Source organism: Pollachius pollachius, assembly GCF_949987615.1.
Source record: "Pollachius pollachius genome assembly, chromosome: 19".
NCBI lineage: Eukaryota > Metazoa > Chordata > Actinopteri > Gadiformes > Gadidae > Pollachius > Pollachius pollachius.
Genome location: NC_136952.1, coordinates 1810738 through 1832562, shown reverse-complemented (window position 1 = coordinate 1832562; position 21825 = coordinate 1810738). Strand labels below are relative to the sequence as shown.

At 51.0% G+C, this 21825-nt stretch overlaps 1 protein-coding gene across 1 annotated transcript in view; it reads right to left on the bottom strand.

Annotated features, from left to right (window-relative positions):
- The window catches only part of LOC307090192 (ras-associating and dilute domain-containing protein-like), a gene marked incomplete at both ends in the record, with an annotated part of 25087 nt that extends 3817 nt beyond the window's left edge, over positions 1–21270 (bottom strand). The window contains 16 exons of the mRNA XM_079756765.1: positions 487–671; positions 896–1073; positions 1532–1710; positions 4427–4532; positions 4635–4718; positions 10803–10915; positions 11194–11429; positions 11847–11884; positions 12432–12833; positions 13437–13739; positions 15764–15928; positions 16142–16269; positions 17253–17488; positions 18469–18646; positions 19365–19564; positions 21128–21270. Coding sequence (XP_079612891.1) covers positions 487–671; positions 896–1073; positions 1532–1710; positions 4427–4532; positions 4635–4718; positions 10803–10915; positions 11194–11429; positions 11847–11884; positions 12432–12833; positions 13437–13739; positions 15764–15928; positions 16142–16269; positions 17253–17488; positions 18469–18646; positions 19365–19564; positions 21128–21270 — 2874 coding nt within the window. The remainder of the gene's footprint in view (positions 1–486; positions 672–895; positions 1074–1531; positions 1711–4426; positions 4533–4634; positions 4719–10802; positions 10916–11193; positions 11430–11846; positions 11885–12431; positions 12834–13436; positions 13740–15763; positions 15929–16141; positions 16270–17252; positions 17489–18468; positions 18647–19364; positions 19565–21127) is intronic.
- Positions 21271–21825: the final 555 nt, after the last annotated feature.

Below are 21825 nucleotides of genomic sequence, written 5' to 3'. Positions count from 1 at the left end.
GGGATCTGCTCGCCGTGCCATTTGACAGAAATCAGGGTTGTTTTCAACAATGAGGTTGAATCCCACGGTAGCAGCTTCGGGTAGACTGGTCTAAAATGGTTAGTAACTTAGCAACTCATCCTCTTATCCTAGCTACCTCTTCTGTATACAGGGAATGGGTTAAGCTAGCGATTGTTGATATATTGTTGTTTCTCTTTCTTCTGACAAATGTACTAATTGTTAGTCGCTTTGGATAAAAGCGTCTGCTAAATGCCCTCAATGTAAATGTAAATGTTAATATAAAAAACTAGGGATTGCAATTTGATCGTTTCGAGGTCAAGTCATCTATCGGTTGCTAGTGTGGAAGACCCCCCATTGGTATCGATACAGAGTGTACGTTTCCGTTGAAATCACCACTCATATACAATATAATGAGATATTATCGTCCCCATGGTTTCACACTTCATCCAACCCTACACATCACCCCTGTCTGGTGTCTGGTGGTACCTGGGGTTTGGCGCTCGCCATCTCCTTATTGGACGGCGTGTCTGACAGGCGGGAGACGAAGTCCTGCAGGCGGCCCAGCTGTTGGCTGAGGGCCCTGTCCGTCACGGCCGCGCCCGCCCCCAGGTGGTAGCCCTCCCCTGGCAGCACCAGGGGGTGCTGGGTGTCGAAGCTCTCCAAAATGTCAGCTGAGGAAGAAGGTAAGAATTACGTTTGTCTTTTTTTTAATGACGGGATCGTCTCGCGAGAAACGAGAAATTATCGCGCCGTGCAAATTATGAAAACGAGAATATTTGTCGCAAACGTTCCCAAATGATTTCAAACCATTTAGAAAACAAGGGACCTGATTTTATGGAATCCAAACTGAGATGGGAAACGTTCTCCAGATCCTCCACATGCAGGGAGCTCTTACCGGTACGGAGGGCCGCTGCCAGGTCTCCAGGGACTGGGGTCCAGGCCTGCTGGGGGCCCAGGGAGGCTGGGGTCTGGGTCTGGGGGCCCGGGGAGGTGGGGCTGTAGTGGACCAGCAGGTGGTGCAGCTGGGCTTCCCTCAGAACAGGGTAGTCCGCACGCAGGGAGGCCCAGGATGTCTACACACACACACGCACGCACGCAGGCACACACACACACACACACACACACAGACACACACGCACAGACACACACGCACGCACGCGCACACACACGCACGCACGCACACACACACACACAAAGCCACTCATTTAAACAAACACACAAACAAACATCCATAGGAAAATACAGGTTTTGCTTTTTATGTATGTCCCAGCATTGAAGAACTTGACCAGCAGAGCGAAAACCAAAATTATTTCAGATGGCTCATTCTTCATAATTCACTATTATTGTAATTATAGCAAGTAAACATGAACACAAACACACACACACACCCCTACACACACACACACACACACACAACCGCCCCCCCCCCCCACACACACACACACACACATAAACACACACACTAACACACACCGAACACCCACACACACCTAGACACTCAAACCTAAACACACACACCCCCCCCCCACACCTGCAGCAGGACGTGGCGGGGCGTGGCCAGCAGGTTGGCGGCGGCGGAGAGGCTGTGGAGGTGCTCAGGGGCCAGCTGCCCCGGGAGGGGTCCCGACGCGTGGACCCAGTCCAGCAGCACGTCCAGGTTGGCCCTGATCCGGACCCCCCGGGACCACTGGTAGAACCCCGCCTCCGCGCCTGGGGGGCGCAGGCCGGGCCGCACCAGTTAGGAAGGTTATGCATAAATATACATAAATATATATATATATACATACATGTAATATGTCTTAGTACGTACATTTAATATCTGTTTAGATAGAAGGTGTATATATATTTAATATATCTTAGTGTATGGTTCAGATGTGTTGAGTTGGGAGATATATTTATTTATCCTTTATTTCACGAGGACGGTCCCATTGAGATACAATATCTCCGCTTCCATATATATATATGTATACATTTAATATGTCTTAGTATGTATTAGTATGGTTGGTATTTGTGTGTATAGTTAGTATGTATTAGTATATATTAGTAAGTATCAGTATGTATAGTAAGTATGTATATGCATATTTAGTATGTACTAGTATGCATAGTTCTAGGTGAATGAGTGAGTGAGTGAGTGAGTGAGTAAGTGTGTGTGTGCGTGTGTGTGTGTGTGTGTGTGTGTGTGTAAGTGTTTGTGTGCGTGTGCGTGTGTGTGTGTGTGTGTGTCAGGGATGGAAATTAACAGCCGCCACACGACATTTGCGGGTGGATTTGTATGGTGGCGGGTGAATTGTGTCCCTTCACCCGCCACTGTGTCGGGTAATACTTTCCAGTCAGGTCCGTTCAAATTTGCATATTTAATACATTCGTCATACGGCGCTGCACAGTTCCACAACCATTACTGTCAACATCCGGCCCCCTTCTTCTTCTACGCCTCTTTTGCTGAACTGCGACTGTCAACATCCGGGATAATAAACTGGTAACCATAGAGATAATATGCCGGTATCGACATTCGGTATAGCATGCTAGGCTAATTATTGACATAAAAAAAAAAATACTAGAGAAAGCAATGTTACGTTTCCTCACCGGAGGAAAGAGAGAAAGCTGAGGAGAGTGTAGGCCAGCGTTGTTTTAATAAGAGATGACGAACATCGGACAGTGGGCAACACCGTGACCGGCTGGTGTTTGACGGGACGAGCCAGACAATGTTCTGTGCTCTCTGTCGTAAACATGCTTCGGATGGCCACAGGTCCAATAGTTTTGTGAGTGGGACACAAAACCTAAAATTGGAAGCCGGTGGAGGACCACGAGTCCTCAAAAAGTCACCTTCACGTTTTGAAAATTGCCAAGGGAAAATCAGCGGCCGAAACCACGACAGCGACGAGGCCGCTCGTCAGCCTCAAAACAGCCCAGCTTGATAGAAGTTAGTTCCAAATGCACACGCAATTGCCAAAAAGGGAAGGCCATTTCAAGACTTCGAATGGCACTGCACGTAAGTTAATCTTTTATTTTCTTACTTTTTTTACTCGTTGGATATTCCGAGCGAGTATTCCAATACTCGTTCAAAAACAACATTAATAATTGAACGGTAAAAAAGTCGGAGTTCCTTACTTTGCTGTTGTTCCGTTCCAAATCAGCTGTCATCTGTGCCATCGTAGCCCTTACAGGAGCTTATCAATTCATCCCGTAACGTGCATATAAATCCATACAAAGATCCAATGTTTATTCGTTTGTGTCCATATTAAATCCATCATTGACCGGGTATTCCTTTGACAAAAGCCAGTCTGTGAATGCGCAATAGCAGGGCTGCATAGCGAACGTACACAAACAGATACGCTAACGAGTTCATATTTATATATATATATATATATATATAGTTTAATGTATTCTGACGTTTTTCAATGTGTCTTGCACTTATTAAGTCATTGTTTCTTGTTCTTGTTTCTTCATGGTCTGTTTTCAAATGTTTAATTTCGAATGCATAGGCAGAGTATGAGTCTTCCTATACCGAGAGGATACATCTGTTGCATTATAGGGGCAGATTTCATTATACATCTGGTTGAATGAAAGAAATTCAAAGGCCAGTGCACTGAAAAAACAAATGTTCCTATTGACTTATGATGGTGTAGCCATGCATGTTGTTTTATTGTTTTTTATTGAAAATATTTTGTATAGATGAATTATCCCCAAACTTGTCATCGTAACACCTTTGAAATAAACATGTGTCGTAAGAGTGTAACATTTTCAACTCAGTTCCTTGGTAGCGCCTACTTACAGTAAAAATCACTTCTGATGGAAAAAATGATGTGTATGAAAAACACTTTTCTTATCTAGTGTTACTATTATATTGTTTAAAATGTACGCATATATTAAAAAAACATATAGCGTATAAAAAGTGGCTGGTAAAAAAGATGAGTGGCTCTACCTGCCACTGTGGCAGGTAGAGTTTTTAAATCTACCTGCCACAGTGGCTGGTGGGCAAAAAAGTTAATTTCCATCTCTGGTGTGAGTGTGTGCGTGTGCGTGTGTGTGTGTGTGAGTGCGTGCGTGCGTGTGTGTCCACCCCTCCACCCAGGTCAGAGTGTGAGCGGCCCCCCTCACCTCTCTCCCTTCTCTCCCTCCCCCCCTCACCTCTCTCCCTTCTCTCCCTCCCCCCCTCACCTCTATCCCTTCTCTCCCTCTCCCCTCACCTCCCTCTCTTCCCTCCCCCCTCACCTCTCTCCCCTCCTCTCTCCCTTCTCTCCCTCCCCCCCTCACCTCTCTCCCCCCCTCACCTCTCTCCCCTCCTCTCTCCCTTCCCTCCCTCCCCCCCTCACCTCTCTCCCCTCCTCTCTCCCTTCCCTCCCTCCCCCCCTCACCTCTCTCCCCTCCTCTCTCCCTCCTCTCCCTCTCCCCCTCACCTCTCTCCCTTCCCTCCCTCCCCCCTCACCTCTCTCCAGCAGCGTGTTGAGGAGCGAGGCGTTGATGAAGTACAGCAGGTAGGCCAGCAGCTGGGACCCCAGCCCCGGGTGGACCTCGCACTCCTGCAGCAGTGTCTGGGTGGAGCCCAGCACCCCCAGGACGCCCAGGACCCCCACACCCCCCTGGGGCTCCCTGCTGCCCCCCACACCCCCCTGGGGCTCCCTGCTGCCCCCCACACCCCCCTGGGTCGTCTCGGGGGAGGAGGGGCTGTCTGCAAACGGGTCGTCGTCCAGAACGCCCGGTAGGATGGGATGCAGGATCTGCGGAGGGGGGAGGGGAGAGAGGGGAGGGGAGAGGGAAGATGAGAGGGGAGGGGGGAGGGATAGAGGAGGGGAGAGAAGAGAGAGTGGATAGGGGAAATAGGGGAGGGAGAGAGGGGAGAGAAGGGAGAGAGGGAAGAGGAGAGGGGAGGGTGGAAGGGAGAGAGGAGATGGGGTGGGGAGAGAGGGAAGGGAGAGGGGAAAGGGGAGAGAGGGGATAGGGGAGGGGGGAGAGAGGGGAGGGGAGAGAGAAAAATCCGTGAAATGATTCTGACCAGGAAGGGAGCATGTGTGTGTGTAACGGCCACAGTGCTGTGCGTGTGTGTGTGTCTCTCTCGTCTCACTCTCCAGGTTCCACCCCCCCCCCCTTTACCTGAGTGGGGAGCACACCAATCAGAAGAGAACAGAGGAGCGGGGGGGCTAGTGGAGGTCCTCTACGGGCCCCGTGTTCCAGGAGCTCAGATCATTGGTCGCGTGCCGATCCAACCGACCCTTTCCCTTTTGAAGAGGGGATTTGTTTTCTGTGTCTTCTCCTCAGTCTGTGGTAAATCGACTCTGCCGACGTATGTTTCCGCCACATCCTTTTCCCGGGTTAAATAATGTTGTTATCCCTTGGATTTATCTGAGGACGTGACAGTATGTGTTTGTGTTTGTGTGTGTGTGTGTGTGTGTGTGTGTGTGTGTGTGTGTGAGAGAGACTGTGTGTGTGTGTGTATGTGTTTGTGTGCATGTGTGTGTGTGTGTGTGAGAGACTGTGTGTGTGTGTGAATGTGTGTTTGCGAGACTGTGTTTAAGAGACTGTGTGTGTGTGTGTGTGTGTGTGTGTGTGTGTGTGTGTGTGTGCGTGTGTGTGTGTGCGCGTGTGTGTGTGAGAGACTGTGTGTGTGCATGTGTGTTTGCGAGAGACTGAGTTTAAGAGACTGTGTGTGTGTGTGTGTGTGTGTGTGAGAGACTGTGTGTGTGTGCATGTGTGTTTGCGAGAGACTGTGTGTTAAAGAGACTGTATGTGTGCATGCGTGTGCGTGAAAGACTGTGTTTTCTGTGTGCATCTGTATGTGTGAGAGACTGTGTGTGAGAGAGACTGTGTGTGTGTGAATGTGTGTTTGCGAGACTGTGTTTAAGAGACTGTGTGTGTGTGTGTGTGTGTGTGTGTGTGTGAGAGACTGTGTGTGTGTGTGCATCTGTGTGTGTGTGAGAGAGAGAGACTGTGTGTGTGTGTTACTGGGTGGGGCAACATTTAAGATAAATTCATCCCTTTCGATTTTCTGGACTCATTCCTGTGGTTCTTTTTGCAATTGAGGTCGGAAAAGTTAAGCTTTTGTGCGGTAAATGTAGTGATCACTGGGCTTAACTCAAAGCACACAAACCCTCCGAACCCGCGTGGCGTCGGACCACCCAGAGAGCGTCGCTCCCTCTGTCTCTGTCTCTCTATGGCTCCGTCCATCTTCATCACTTACACCAACACACACGACAGCCACATTAGACCTGACACGAAGAGCAAACCACTACAACACACACACATCAGCACACAAAGAGAGAGACACAAGACATGGAGAGAGATGGGACAGAGAGAGAGAGAGGGAGAGAGAGATGTGCGAGAGAGAGAGAGAGAGAGAGAGCGAGAGGGAGAGAAAGATTGGAAAGAGAGTGAGGGAGAGAGAGGGAGAGGGAGAGAGAGAGAGTGAGAGAGGAGCATTAACCCCTGTCTCAGCCAATGTTCCTTGTGTTCTTCAGAGCGAGTCCAGACAACGATAGCTTTGTTCGGGCTAATTGTACACAGACATCCCCCCTCCCTCCACCCTTTCGTCCAAGCCTAACTGCTACACCCACCCACGCACCCACCAACCCAACCTTGGCCGGCACCACCAAAAGATCTCCCCCCCCCCCCCCCCCACCCCACAAAAAAAGAAGAAGAAAGTGGAGGAGAGCCGACCATGGCGGTGTGGGCCGGCCGGCGGCAGACCGCTGAGTGAGAGCCTTAGGAGGAGGCCGGCAGCTCCTGCTACACGTGAGCCCCCCTGCAGCCCGATCGGAGCGGGGGGGCACGGACAATAGCCGGGACATTAAGGGGGAATCAATGCCCCGACCCCCACCCACACCACCACCACCGCCGCCATGACCCTCCACCCTTCCCGGTTTTCCCTGGCTGGAAAATGTCACCGAGTGGAACACAACCGGACCGTGACTCACCAGCAGAGTAAGCTCTGCCGTGACGCTGCAGCCAGAGCATCTCTGATACTTGCGTGTGTGTGTATGTGTGTTTGTGTGTGCGTGTGTGTGCATGTGTGTTTGTGTATGTATGTGTGTGTGTGTCTCTCTTTTGCACATGTGTGGTGTGATGTTTGCCTGTTATTATTCTGTCCACCCCCTTTCTGTCAATGTCCCCATTGTTTATTGAAAGCACATACACACACACACGCGCTCATATCATCATCATAACCTTTCATCACATCATCATAACCTTTCACCACTAGTGTCTTTTATTTGTTTTCCCATTCCACACACACACACACACACAGCCACACAGACCAGCCCCCCCTGCTCGAGGGGTATGTTATTGTTTAATGCAGCCTTGAGGCTTCTGTTGAGCTAGCTCTAGATGTTAGCTCGCTGTGTTAGCGGTTGTGTGTATGAATGGGCTTCTATGCCAGATCTGGGCGGACTTCACCTGGTCGCTGTGTGTAGGAACATTCCTAATAGCTCAGAATGTAACAGGAATCGTTTTTCCTCAGGTTTCGCCGAGTTTGGGAAATCTGTTTTTTTTTGACACAGATCCTGCGGTATTAAAGACGTGGATGTAAATCACAAGACGTTGGCAGGTCGGTGCTGTGCGTAGGGGAACCGAGGGATTAACCGTGTCACCATGAATCACCGGCGCTTTGTAACGCTTCTGCTTTAGTTGTTTTCCGCGAGGCCGTGTAGGTCTGTCTGTCTGTCTGCCTGTCTGTCTGTCTGCCTGTCTGTCTGAGGGAGGGAGGGGGTCGGGATGGGAACTGATATGTGACTGGTGTGATGAATGAGCAGGCCATTCACGCCCAGAACGGAACAGCATGGCTCCTATACCCTCCGACCTAACACACACACACACACACACACACGTACAGACACACACACACACACATATAGACGTGTGTACGCACACAGTTACACAAGCAAGTATGCAGCCACGCGCACACACACCATAGTATGTTGTAACACATACACACCAAGGTTTTTTTACACACACACACACACCAAAATATGTCTACACACACACACACCATAGTATGTCTACACACACACACACACACACACACACACACACACACATACACATACACAAACCCACACACACAACCATACTGAATGTATTAGACTTCAATATAGCAAGGTCAACCATTTAATTCCACCACCCGACGCTTACATTTACATTTACATCAACATTTACATTTACAATAACCCGACCTACATCACCTTAGAACATTCCCCCATCATTAATTGTTTCGTACAGTAATTATTCGAGCTGTGTTTTCCACACGCAGCGTCTGGAACTCATTACGCACATCGAGTCGTCCTAGCCCACTGTGGGGTGATAGACACTGACCTGCTGGTGTGTGTGTTTGTGTGTGTGTGTGTCTGTGCGTGTCTGACTGTATGTGTGTGTGCGAGCACGCGTGCGTCTGTGTATGTGTGCGAGCACGCGCGCGTCTGTGTGTGTGTGGAGGATGCGTGTGTGTGTGTGCGTGTGTGGAGGGGGGCGACGGGAGGCAGGTAGTTCAGTGACCACGACTTCCTCTATAAAATATAAAGACCTAATGGACACCAACAAAAGCGAAGCTGACGCTAACCACCGCAGACACGATAGCAGTATCAGCTGTCACTTCCTTCCTGGGCAGGGAACCGGAGCAGGGAGATCGGGGCATCCATGTGGTTCTTATGAGTTCTTATGCTCTCTGTCTCGCAGGCTCGCAGGCCGGCGGGGACTCTGCGGGCCGCTGGCCACTCGCAAAAATGAAATAACGGGGAAAAAAACGGCTCAAACTCTAATGGCTTCTGACTTTCCCTTCTGTCTCGTGACCGGGTGGCTTTCAGTGTGTTTATTGTTGAATCTAGCATCTGTGTGTGGGTGTGTGTCCGAGTTTGTGCCAGCATGTGTGTAGCATGTGTCTTTCTATCTGTGTGTGTGCGTGCGTGTATGTATGTATGTTAATGTGTGTGTGTGTCTGTTTGTGTTTGTATGTGTGTGCGTGTGTGTGTGTGTATGTGTGCATGCATGTGTGTTCATGTGTGTATATGTTTGTGTGTGTGCATCATTGTGTGTGCATATGCGTGCTTGCATGTGTGCGTGTGTGCCTGGTGTGCGTGTATGCACGTCTTTGTGCATGCGTCATTGTGTGTGCGTGTATGAGCATATGCATGTGTGTGTATGTTTGTGTGAGTGTGTGTGTGTGTGTGTGTGTGCGTCATTGTGTGTGTATGCATGTGTGTGTATGTTTGTGTGAGTGTGTGTGTGTGCATCATTGTGTGTGTATGCATGTGTGTGTATGTTTGTGTGAGTGTGTGTGTGTGCGTCATTGTGTGTATGTTTGTGTAAGTGTGTGTGTGTGTATGCATGTGTGTGTATGTTTGTGTGAGTGTGTGTGTGCGTCATTGTGTGTGTATGCGTGTGTGCATGTGAGTGTGGGTCACTGACAGAGCCGGCCAATTGGCCCTGCGTCGTTTGTCGTCAGCGCGGAGGACGGCGGAGAGGGGCCAAGGTCTATGACAGGGTTAGACACACAGTCTGTCACGGCGGGGTCGTGCCAGCTCTCACACACGTTTCTACTTTAGCGCTCAGCCCCACGCCCATCAGAGTGCTGGAGGCCCTGAGAGCTAACCAGCTACAGTCGTCGGGCGTGGTCGCCTCGCCACTGGTTTACGGCTCCTTCTCTTCCTCCGCGCACAACGCTGTTATGTGCATTATGTATGGAATATGATGATGTTGGGTAAAAGTCAAGGTTTTTAACGGGTGTCTTATGTGACTTGGAAGCAAACATGCTGCTACATAGCCTCACACTCACACACAAACACAAAAGCATAAACCCACCAACACATACACACGCGCACACAAACACACACACACACACACATATATCAAAGAAGCAAAAACACGCACACCGACACTTACAGATATACCACCACACACACACACACACACACACACACACACACAGACATACACTCACACACATAAACACAGACCAAAGCATGAACCCTCTCTTCCCACACATACATATACATATATTCCAACACACATGCACACACACACACACTCACACACACACAGGCCCCTGCTGTCCTGTCTCGGCCCCATCACAGAGCCTCCAGTGTGTGGAGCCGGTTCGGCCGGTCGGCCGGTGGGCCAACTGTCACTAGCCTCTTTCTCCCCAGCCCCTGATCGTTTACCTTCTGCTCCTGTATATTTTCAAAGACATAAGACGTAGATGTGGCTGCCGCGGCAACACGTTCCCTAGGATGTGTTGCCCTCGGACGCCCACACACAGATAGACACACACAAACACACAGTCGCACACACACACACAAACGCACAGCCCAACAGACCTCCTCCGCCACACCTGCACTCGCTGCTCTCTGATTGGCTGACGGTTTCAGGTCGCTCTACGGTAGGACGGAGTTTGTTTGCCGAAGGCAGCGCTGGTTTGGCCAAACATTTGTGGTCAGACTCTAAAGTTTCTCTGACACCCCGTTGATCGATCATCCCTGGAAGAAGGGATCCCCCACTCTGCGTTCCTTCTTCAGATTCCTTCCTGATAATTCAGGGAGTTTTTTCCTTGCCCTCTGGGGTCAGGAGGGGTATATATAAGGCCTGAAACTAATATACGGCCTGAGACTGTACCTGTGATTAAGGCAATACAAATACAATTAAATTAACCTAAGGCTCTGGTAGTTCCTCTCACAGACAGACACACACACACACATAGAGACACACACACACACACAGACAGACACACACACAAACACACAGTCACACAGATAAAGACACAGACACACCGACAGACAGACACACACACACACACACTTCTCGTGGGTTAGGGTTAAGCTCACCTTGGTGACGTAGTAAACACATTGCTGGAAGGTGAGCATGACGATCTCCTCCAGCACCGCCACCGCCTCCTCGCTCGCCGTGCGCACGCACGCCCGCCGCAGGTCCAGAAGCGCTGCGGAGCACACACACACGCACACACCCACACACACACACACACAATCAGGAATACACCCACACCCACACACACACACATATACACATGCATACACATAAACACACACACATATACACACACGCACACATGAATACCCCCACACATACAAACGCACACACACAAATTAAAACATTGAGAACACAGGAGGAGAATCGTCTGTTTTCTATTTTTTCTTTGCTCGAAATATTTGCGCCGTTAACCGCTAAAGTTTTAGTAATCCATCGTATCACGTGTACCTGACAGCTCCGCCTCCTGCCCGTCGCCATGGTCCCCGGGCTCCTCCTCCCCGCGGCCCCGCCCCTGCGCCCGCCGGGTCCTCCAGTGGAGCAGGAGGGGCAGCTGGGTCTGAAGCACATGCAGCAGCTCCAGGCCGTTGGACATCCACACCACCAGGGGGCGCAGCGCCGCCAGCGCCTGGTCCAGAGCCGGCCGCCGCCGCAGACCCACGTCGCTCCGTTCAGCGGCCGCGTCCCTGCAGGACGGGGGAACAACGTTGGACCGGTCCGGCCCTGACTGGCTTACATTAACATTTAGGGCGTTTATCAGTCGCTTTAATCCAAAGCAACTAACTAATTGTAAGAATTATACATTTCATTTGAAAGCGCCTTTCTCTGCACTCAAGGACACCGTACAAAGACACACCAAAGTCGTTAAAAAGAAAACAACAATAAGATAAAGAAAAAATAAGAACAAGAGTAAGAGACATAGCAATTGTCATCAGATGGCTTCAATAAGTACATTTGTCAGAAGGAAGAGAAAAAACAACATATTTCTGTCGGCATTCATTAAATGTCAGGACGTACAAAAGACAATAAGTGTGTACATTAAGTGCCGGGACGTACAACATACATAAAGTCCAGCTAAATTCAAACCATCGTTGAGTGCTTACCCATCAGCCTGAGCCTCAGCGAGCTGGTTGCTGCAGTCCTGTGTAGCGAGAAACCCACAGAAAGCGTGTTTAGGATTACCAGGCCTCCCATTACAGTGCACTACCATACATCACCACGCATTACAGCAGGGCACTGCGGCCACGCCAAGAGAAATAATCACAGGTGGATGAACCGGCTGGAACCGCCTCGACTCGGAGAGAGACTGGACCTCATGGGAGTAGGTGATGACAACAGGGAGGGGTGGGGGGGGAAAGAGCTGGCTAATGGTCGACGCTGACCTCACGAGGAAACCACGTCCTCCATTGGCCCCTCTAATCCTTTATTCACTCGAGCTGCGCTACAAGTCACCTTCTGACGACCTTGTCATTCCTCAACGGTAATAACACACACACGCGCACATGCACACTCACATACTCATGAATACACACGCATACACATGCACACACGCACACAAATGAACACACACATACTCAGGAATAAACACACTCATACACACAACCATACAGAAACACACATGCATGTGTACACACACACAAACACACACATAAAAAAAATACAAAAACTGAGGCGGTGCCCGGACTCACCCAGACGGCGTTCTGCGCGTTCGCCGCCACCAGCAGCAGAAGCCTGCGGAGGTGGGCGGAGTCGCCCCCCGCGGCCGCCGACTGCACGCACACGCTCATCAGGAAGGCCGTGGTCAGCGGCGGGCCGTCGGCGCCCATGGCGACCGTCTCCCTGACGACCGCCTCCTCCTCCCCGGGGCCGTGGGCCAGGGTGAGGCCGCGGCCCTCGGCGTCCCTCAGGGCGGCGGGGCAGCCTGTGAGGGACCACCTCTCGCCGGGGCGGGGTGGGAGGCAGCGGGGGCAGAGGGTCCGCTGCCCGGGGTCGGGGGCGGGACAGGGGGCGGGGCTGGCGGTGGATTGGGCGTCGGCCAGGAGACAGGGCATGCCGGGCATGTGGCTCACCTGATGGGCGTCGGTCACGTCCTGAGAGGGAAGAGGATTACAAGTGGAGAACACACACTCATTACCCATTACTCAAGACTCACCTGTTCAGAGTTCACCTGGACTCTTTCAACCCCCCCCGCTTACATACTTATTGTATGTTGAACGTCCTGGCACTTAATGTACGATCTTATTGTATCATGTTGTACGACCTTGCACTTAATGTACGATCTTATTGTAAACATGTTGTACGACCTTGCACTTAATGTACGATCTTATTGTATGTTGTACGTCCTGGCACTTAAAAATAGTACTTTCCATCATGTAGCATCTTATCCTAGCTATCTTTGTTGTATACGGGGAATGGGTTAACCCAGCGATTGTTAGTGCTTGGCACTTGGTTCTATGAACATCCTTACTGCACCGACAGCGATATATTGTTTCTCTTTCTTCTGACAAATATACTTATTGTAAGTCGCTCTGGATAAAAGCGTCTGCTAAATGCCCTCAATGTTAGTTGATGTAAGTAAATATCTTTACAAATTACCCGAACCCTTTCCCAGGTAACCGGAAGAGTCCCACTTTTTGAATTCCCGTCACACATTTAACCCTCGAGATGTGTTCTCTGTCAGGTCTCCTTTGTACCTCGGCCGCCACGGCGGAGGGGTTCTTGAAGAGGAACAGGTAGGACTGTCCCAGGCCGATGACATCACCGGGGCGAAGCTCCGCCTCCTTCACCAGCACCTCCCCGTTGCGGGTCACCAGGGCGTCTCCGCGGGGCCGGAGCAGAGTCGGGCCCCCGGGGCCCGCTCTCCGTCGCAGGCAGCAGTGCCTGGCGTGGATGTCAGGGGCGAACAGAGGGATGTCAACCTTCAACCCTTCACCCTGCTGCTCACTGCCTCGGCCAATCACGGTGCTCGGCCCTGTTACCAGGTAGATCACAAACTCCTGTGACAGGAGAAGCAGATGCAGGAGGTGAACTTAAGCAGACTTTAAATCAAAGTAATTTATATAATGCTACACAACTATTGATATTTGACTTCATGAGCATCCTCAAATGCATCAAGCTTGATGAAGGAACCTGGTTGTGTTTTACTAATCTCATTGGATGGCGTGGAGCAGAATAAGCGTCATTATGCTCAGTCTGATACTTCTTGGTGTGTCTTTCGTTTTCAAAAGGGTCTTTTTCACAAATTCCCTAAACCCCCGGCAGCAATTAACAAGGGGGTTGATTATTTTCTCAGTGGCAAAGTGTGAGTCTGTGTGCGGGTGTGTTTGAATATGTTTGAGTGTGTTTGAGTGTGTGTGTTTTCGTGTGCATGTGTATATGTGTGTGTGCATGTGTGTCTGTGTGTCTGTGTGTGTCTGTGCGTGTGTGTGTGTGTGTGTGAGTGCGTGTGTGTGAGTGAGTGTGAGTTTGCGTATGTGTGCGTGCGTGTGTCTGTGTGTGTGAGTGCGTGTGTGTCTGTGTGTGTGCGTGCGTGTGTGTGCATGTGAGTGTGTGTGTATACGTGTGCGTGCATAAAACCCTCTCTGTTGCCAGCTGCCCAACCTGGTAGGCCAATGATAACCAGACAGGAAGCAGTGCCGCGGTTTTCTCTTTCTGCTTCCTGTCTGGTGTTTTCACACACTGTTTTTCTTTTCCCTTTTGTAACCACGAGCTGGCCCTGACCCAGGACGGCCCGCAAGCAACGGTCTTTCCCTCCCCCCCTTACGGTATCCCCCCCCCCTACGCCCACGGTATCTCCCTCCCCTCCTACGGTATCTCACTCCCCTCCTAAGGTCTCTCCCTCTCCCCTCCTACGGTCTCTCCCTCCCCTCCTAAGGTCTCTCCCTCTCCCCTCCTACGGTCTCTCCCTCCCCTCCTACGGTCTCTCCCTCCCCTCCTGGGAGCCACAGTCCATCCCATCCCTCTGTGGTTTATTTCCAAGGGGACATTGTTTTCCGTAAACATTACTACCTGCCATAATATTGTTCTGACCCACCTGATGTCATAGCGACCCCACGCCCAAACTACTACCAACAGGTCGACGGTCAACGCAGCGTGCTGCTTTATCAGCAGAAACATTCTGGTGTGTGTATGTGTGTTTGTGGTGTGTGGTGCATGTGTGTGTGTGTGTGTGTATGTGTGTGTAGCGCGTGTGCTGTTAGGGGCCCCTGCCTAGGTGTGTACCCATGGACACAGGGTTCAGACTGGGGGGGGGGGCGACATGAGCGTACCTTCAATAGAAGGTACTATTCCAGTTCTGGCTAGTGATAGAGATGTCTCCATGCGACAGACCCGGCTTTATAAAGGTTCAGTACACAGGAGGAGGTGCAGGAGGAGAACATGAGGAGGTACATGAGGAGAACATGAGGAGACACATGAGGAGACACATGAGGAGGTGCAGGAGGAGGTGCATGAGGAGAACATGAGGAGAACATGAGGAGAACATGAGAACATGAGGAGACACATGAGGAGGTGCAGGAGGAGGTGCATGAGGAGGTGCATGAGGAGACACATGAGGAGGTGCAGGAGGAGGTGCATGAGGAGAACATGAGGAGAACATGAGGAGAACATGAGAACATGAGGAGACACATGAGGAGGTGCAGGAGGAGGTGCATGAGGAGACACATGAGGAGGTGCATGAGGAGACACATGAGGAGACACATGAGGAGGTGCATGAGGAGAACATGAGGAGGTACATGAGGAGAACATGAGGAGGTGCATGAGGAGGTGCATGAGGAGACACATGAGGAGGTGCATGAGGAGGTTCATAAGGAGACACATGAGGAGGTGCATGAGGAGACACATGAGGAGGTGCAGGAGGAGGTACATGAGGAGACACATGAGGAGGTGCATGAGGAGACACATGAGGAGACACATGAGGAGACGCAGGAGGAGGTACATGAGGAGACACATGAGGAGGTGCAGGAGGAGGTACAGGAGGAGACACATGAGGAGACACATGAGGAGGTGCAGGAGGAGGTACCTCCAGCGGCCGGTAGCCCCTCAGCAGCAGCAGGTACGGGCCGTCCCGGGGCGGGCGGACGGTGTACCGCGTGCCGCTGTCCTCGCTGCTCTCCGTCTCCGACTCCCCTCTCCCCCCTCCCTCCCCCCTCTGACAGAGGCTCTCTGTGTCCGCCCCCGCCCCCCCCTGCGACGCCGCCCCCCCCACCCCGGCGGGGGGGGCGGCAGCCAGGCCGCGGGCCCTGGTGTTGGGGGCAGAGTTCTGGCTCTGGTTCTGGTTGTGGTTCTGCCTGTGGTTGTGGTTCTGCCTGTGGTTGTGGTTGTGGTCGGCCTGGTGGAGGAGCGGGGGCGGTGGAGGCGGCGGAGGTGTTGAGGGCTGAGGCTGGGGCTCGGCGGGGACGTCCAGCAGGTCCATCTCGCTCCGGCTCCTCCACAGGCTGGGCCCCCGGGGGCCACAGGCCTTCTCGGTGAGGGTGGAGGCCACCCGGGAGCGGCTCTTCTGCAGCCTGCGGGCCTGGGCGTTGATACCTGGGGAGAGGAGGTACGACGGGTTGAATGTCACGGCACAGCCCCGCTCAGAAGGCCCTGGGCTGAGCTTAGAGCTGGTATTGGAGGACAGCATCAGGACTGTTGGCTGATCGGAGGGTGTGTGTGTGTGTGTGTGTGCGTGCGTGCGTGTGTTCATGTTGGTGTGTGAGTGTGTGTGTGTGTGCAGGGTGGTTTGTGTGTGTGTGCGTGCATGTATTTGTGTGTGCTTGTGTGTGCGTGTGTGTGTGTGTGTGAGTGTGTGTGTGTGTGTATGTGTGCGTGTGTGTGAGTGTGTGTGTGTGTGTGTGTGTGTGTGTGTGTGTGTGGAGGAGCTGCGTAAAGGAAACAGAACTCAGTGGAAAGAGAGAAAACCCCTGATGGAAAAAAAGGAACAGAAAGTTGCCCCAGCTCAGCAGGCAATGACAAGCTCAACCTGATAGTAGCCCATTCACAAACACGCTCACACACACACACACAGCCGAGACAACCTCATGATGGACAACAGCTGAACCTGCAATAGCTGTTTGTTATTGAAGATGGGGTTTACTCTATCAGTAAACCTTCAGTTTGGCAACAGACCTGGTAGGTGTTTTGGTGAGGCTTAGGGTTAGCTGTAAACCCTGTTTGGATTGTAACCCTCGTGACAATACAGTTACCGATGAAGGATTGTTTTAGACATTTAGCTGGTAATTTCATCCAAAGATACTTCAGGTAATTCCCCAAAAAGTCAGATAAGTCTAATTGAAATAACTGGCTCATTAACAAGCCACTTAGGGCCTCCATAGACCACGGAGCATTGACTATCGATGATAGTGGAAAACGAAACCAGTCCCTTTCGAACCCAGTCCCTCTCGTCTTGAAGTTGAGCCCACTGTCCCCTACACCTTCGTGTCCCCCCCAACGGAGGAGTGATTGAAAGGACTGGGTGGCCCACCCAGGGGGCCCCACCCAGGGGGCCCCACCCAGGGGTCGTCTGGTCGTACCGGCGGTGACCGTGTCCTTCTCCTTGGAGCGCTTCTCGTCCACGCAGCTCCGCCGCTGGATCTCGAAACGCCGCGCCAGACCCTCTCTGGGTTTCCATAGCGACTGCAGGAGGAGAGGCTTCTCGTTGTCCCCGACGACCCGAAAGGCCTCCGTCTCCCACTGGCTGCCCCCGACGACAGAGCCGATGGAGTCGCAGAGGACGTAGGACCGGGCCTCCTCCTTCCCCAGGCCGTACCTGCTCGTCCAGGAGCACGTGTTACAGGTCAGGGGTCAAGTGCAGCGAGATGCTCGTTATCACAAGATGAACCCGGACAGGGTCTGGATAATGGATCCTGATGATACATTATCACGCTTATTACAAGGCAACGTACTAGAGAAGACACTAAGTATAACTACAAAAAGGAATGGTTTAGTGATGGTTAATGCTCGGCACTTAGTTCTATGAGAATCCTTACTGCACAGAAAGCAATATATTGTTGCTTCTCTGTCTTCTGACAAATGTACTTATTGTAAGCCGCTTTGGATAAAAGTGTCAGCTAAATGACCTGATGTGAATGATTAAAAAATGATTTCATCGCCTCTGATAAAATTAAACATTCTGTTCAATTTTACAGTTGGAAAAATCATCCATAGCAACGCTCTGTAAGTCATAGCAACGGCCTGTTATTCAGATACAACAGAGCGCTGAATGCCACGGCTATGAACATGCGTTATCCTTTTGTATGATCTATTATTAAACACATCTTGTTACTCTGCGGCTCGTGTGGATATTTCCCATGTGAGATAATGAACCTCTGTTGTCTTTGAGCTCAGATGGAAATGTAGGATGAAACTTGGTTCTGTTAGTCATTATTTATTATTTGGCCAAGAGAAAAAACAAAGGCTGGCATTATCAAGAATGACAGCCTGGACTGCCCTCAGTGGCCCACTGGCTTACACAAAACACACAGACACGGCCTGAAGCCTAACATAAACACACACACACAGCTCACTTAGACTGCATTTAAAGGACAGGAGATACACTGTTGAGTCACAAAATGCCAAAGCAAACAATTACACACATATAATTACACACACAAGCAGGCACACAAACAGGCACGCACGCTCACACACACACACACACACACACTGACACACACACAAACACACACATGCACATACACACACACATACACACACTCACGCACGCACACACACACAAACATGCACCCTGACCTTTCGAGGGCTTCCTTCACGAGTTCCTTAGCGCTGGAGTGTGTGGTGGCGAGCACGCTCTTGTAGTGGGCCCCTTCGCAGATCTCGCTGCCAAAGACCTTCAGGATCCCGGGAGCGGTCTTCTGGGTGGACAGCTCGGAGGGGTCTTCAGCCACGCCCGGGCCGTCTCCCGGACTCACTGCATGACAAAGAACAGTCAGCCTGGGCACGTTGGCAGCGCTCAACGCACAGACCGGCCAAGCCCGCTGGAGTTATTTACACTCCGAGGAGACGTTAGCGTCTGATGTTTCACCATTTATTTTTCCATTGTGTTCCTTCCTCCCGGGTTTAGAGTGAGAGTAGGCTCTGCTTCCACCGCCTGGAATTCTGCTGAGTGGACGGTTAGGTTTTGTGAAGGCCCTGTCCAACGCCGCGGGGTCTACGGGTTACAGCGGAGTGGGGGGTTGCCCAGACAGACAAAGCTCTGTGTGTCTCATCGGAGGGGGTCCGAGACCCGTTCGTAGGGCGGCATGTGGCTCAGGAGCTAAAGCGGGTTGGCCGGTGGCCAGAAGGTTGCTAGTTCGATCCCCGGCTCCTCCTAGAGTGTCGAGGTGTCCCTGAGCGAGACGCCTCACCCTTACTGCTCCCGACGAGCTGGCTGTCGCCCTGCTTGGCTGAAACCGCCGTCGGTGTGTGGATGTGTGCGTGAATGGGAGAATCTTAGGCGACATTGTGAAGCGCTTTAAGCAGCCACTGGTCAGAAAAGCGCTGTATAAATGCAGTCCATTCACCACTTTCACACGGCTTGTAACGGCTAATCACACTCTCACTTGGTGGCAAAACATCACCCCTTTAATGCCATCATGTGCCTGGTGGGGTCACCGTCGGGCCCGGGGGGGGCTTCAACCGCTACTCACCGCTGCCCTTCCGGTGGTGGCCTGACAGGGAGGGCCTCAGGCTGGCCGGCAGGGCCATGGGGGGACTGGGGGGGGCAGGGGGGTCGGGGCCCCGGAGGAAGACCCCAGAGAGGCGGTTCAGATGGCGCTGGGTCTTCCCGGGAGGGCGGAGCTTCACGGCCTCGCCCGACCTGGTGGAGGAGCTACTGGAGGAGGCAGACCTGGTGGAGGGGGAGGTGGAGGGGAGGGGGTGGTGGAGGATGGAGGTGGAGGTGGAGGGGAGGGGGTGGTGGAGGATGGAGGTGGAGGGGAGGTGGAGGTGGAGGTGGAGGGGAGGTGGAGGTGGAGGGGAGGTGGAGGTGAGAGGGGATGGATGGAGGTGGAGGTGGAGGTGGAGGATGGAGGTGGAGGGGAGGTGGAGGTGGAGGGGATGGAGGTGGAGGTGGAGGTGGAGGGGAGGTGGAGGTGGAGGGGATGGAGGTGGAGGTGGAGGGGATGGATGGAGGAATGAGAGGATAGACAGAGGTGTGGAGGGATGGGGTGAGGCATGAGGAGGGAAGCATCAGAGTGAACTCAACAATACTCTGAACCAGAAGTTAAAGTCATCGACCGGATGATGAATGCTGCCTTTGGTACACATGACTCTTAAACATTTAAAGTATATGAAAAATTACATTTTCCCACCCAGATGAAATTCAGAGAACAATACAGTAGCTGTTCGGCTTAATGCACATCGATTAGCAGAATGAACCAGAGCAAAACAATGAGCCAGAGCCAAGCTGCTCAAACACATGAAAACAAAGATATTTACTAGTAACGCCATAGGAATAACGCCATACTCGAACGCCATGTATAAGAATCATACACAACTTTACTGAGAACAACAACAGAGCACAAATCATAAATAGACTAATAATAAAGATAACATCAATGTAAAGTCCTAATAAAAATCATAATACACAGCACAAATAAGATCCTGGTGACACATACCTGTAAGACTGAAGAGGTTAAGGATGATGAAACAACCAATCACATGCGGCTATAGGAGTGAGAGTTTAAACTGCACTCTCCGTTCCTCGGGCAACACAATAGCAGCAAATAATGAAGCGTTGTTTGCCTCAGATCAAGCCACTAAGCTACTTATTATTGCTAGGGTTCAAAGGTTTCTCGCAATTGAATGAGCGTGCGGATTCAGACCGGCCTGTTTCAGAAGCACAAACAGACCACTTTGTGTAGCCTCGTAAACTAATGACCAAAGCGGACAAGGGAACATGATTTTTATTATGAATCCAATTCATGCATGTTGGGTTATGTGTGTGTGGGGTGTGGTGTGTGTGTGTGTGTGTGTGTGTGTGTGTGTGTGTTTATATATGTGTGTGTGTGTGTGTGTGTCTGTGTTTGTGTGTGTGTGTGTTTATATGTGTGTGTGTGTGTGTGTGTGTGTGTGTGTGTGTGTGTGTGTGTGTGTGCGTGTGTGTGTGTGTGTGTGTTTTAGAAAAGGGATAAACACTAAATCAGCAAAGCACTGCTTTGCTGATTGTTGTTTAGGTTTTAGAAATGCCAATTAAACATAATGTCTGTATAAACCATGTCTGGATTAAATGGGATTAAAAACCATAGTTTATCCGAGGTTCTCAAACGGGTCACGTCTGTTTGCGTTTCTTTTTTTAATGCTTTTCCCCTTTGGAAACAAGTCATAGCTGTAAAGGTGCAACCAAAGATTAATTGTTAACCTACATAATGTACATTTGCACGGTTTCAATTGATTAGTCATTAATACTCACCGTTGAGAGCCATTGCTTGGCATTCTTCCCAGCTTGTCAAAGCGTCTCTTCGAGGAGTTTGCTAGGATAGTCGCCGGCAAAAACGAAGATGCTCTGGACAGCAGATAACTCGAATCTTCTGAAGACTTTGTGGCAATATCCATGTCGTCCCACTATTTGTACAACATACCAGAGAAGCTCATTCTAACCTCAACAGTAGGTTAGGACTCGTAAGCAGAATTCTTCGTGAAGGAATGTCATTTGGTCGCTCAGTCGGCCGCGCAATGGAAGCAAAGACGCGGATTTTACGCAGAGGCATTCCGGGAACACAATCCAACGGTATACATGGATAGACGCCGACACTGTGATAAAAAACTATAGGGATAGCTGCTGCACCCGTTTGTGCTATAGGCTTACCCCAGACCGTTAGTCAAACACTCACTCAAAAAAATTGTACGATGGTTAGAAAGTTGAAAACGTTTTGGGGAAAAATCCAATAAACCCAAACGGCGCCAGTGGTTGAATCTTAAAACAACATGGAAATATAAAAACACGGTTGGAAACAATAACGTACCACATCGCCATGCAAATATTGCATTTGTATCAATGAGCTTTGCATTACAAATGATGGAAACTCGGCTGCCTGTAGATGGGGTCGATTCCCAATATTGAAGAGGCGGTGCTGTGCGATAAATCAGTTCAGTGTGTACGCCTCATTT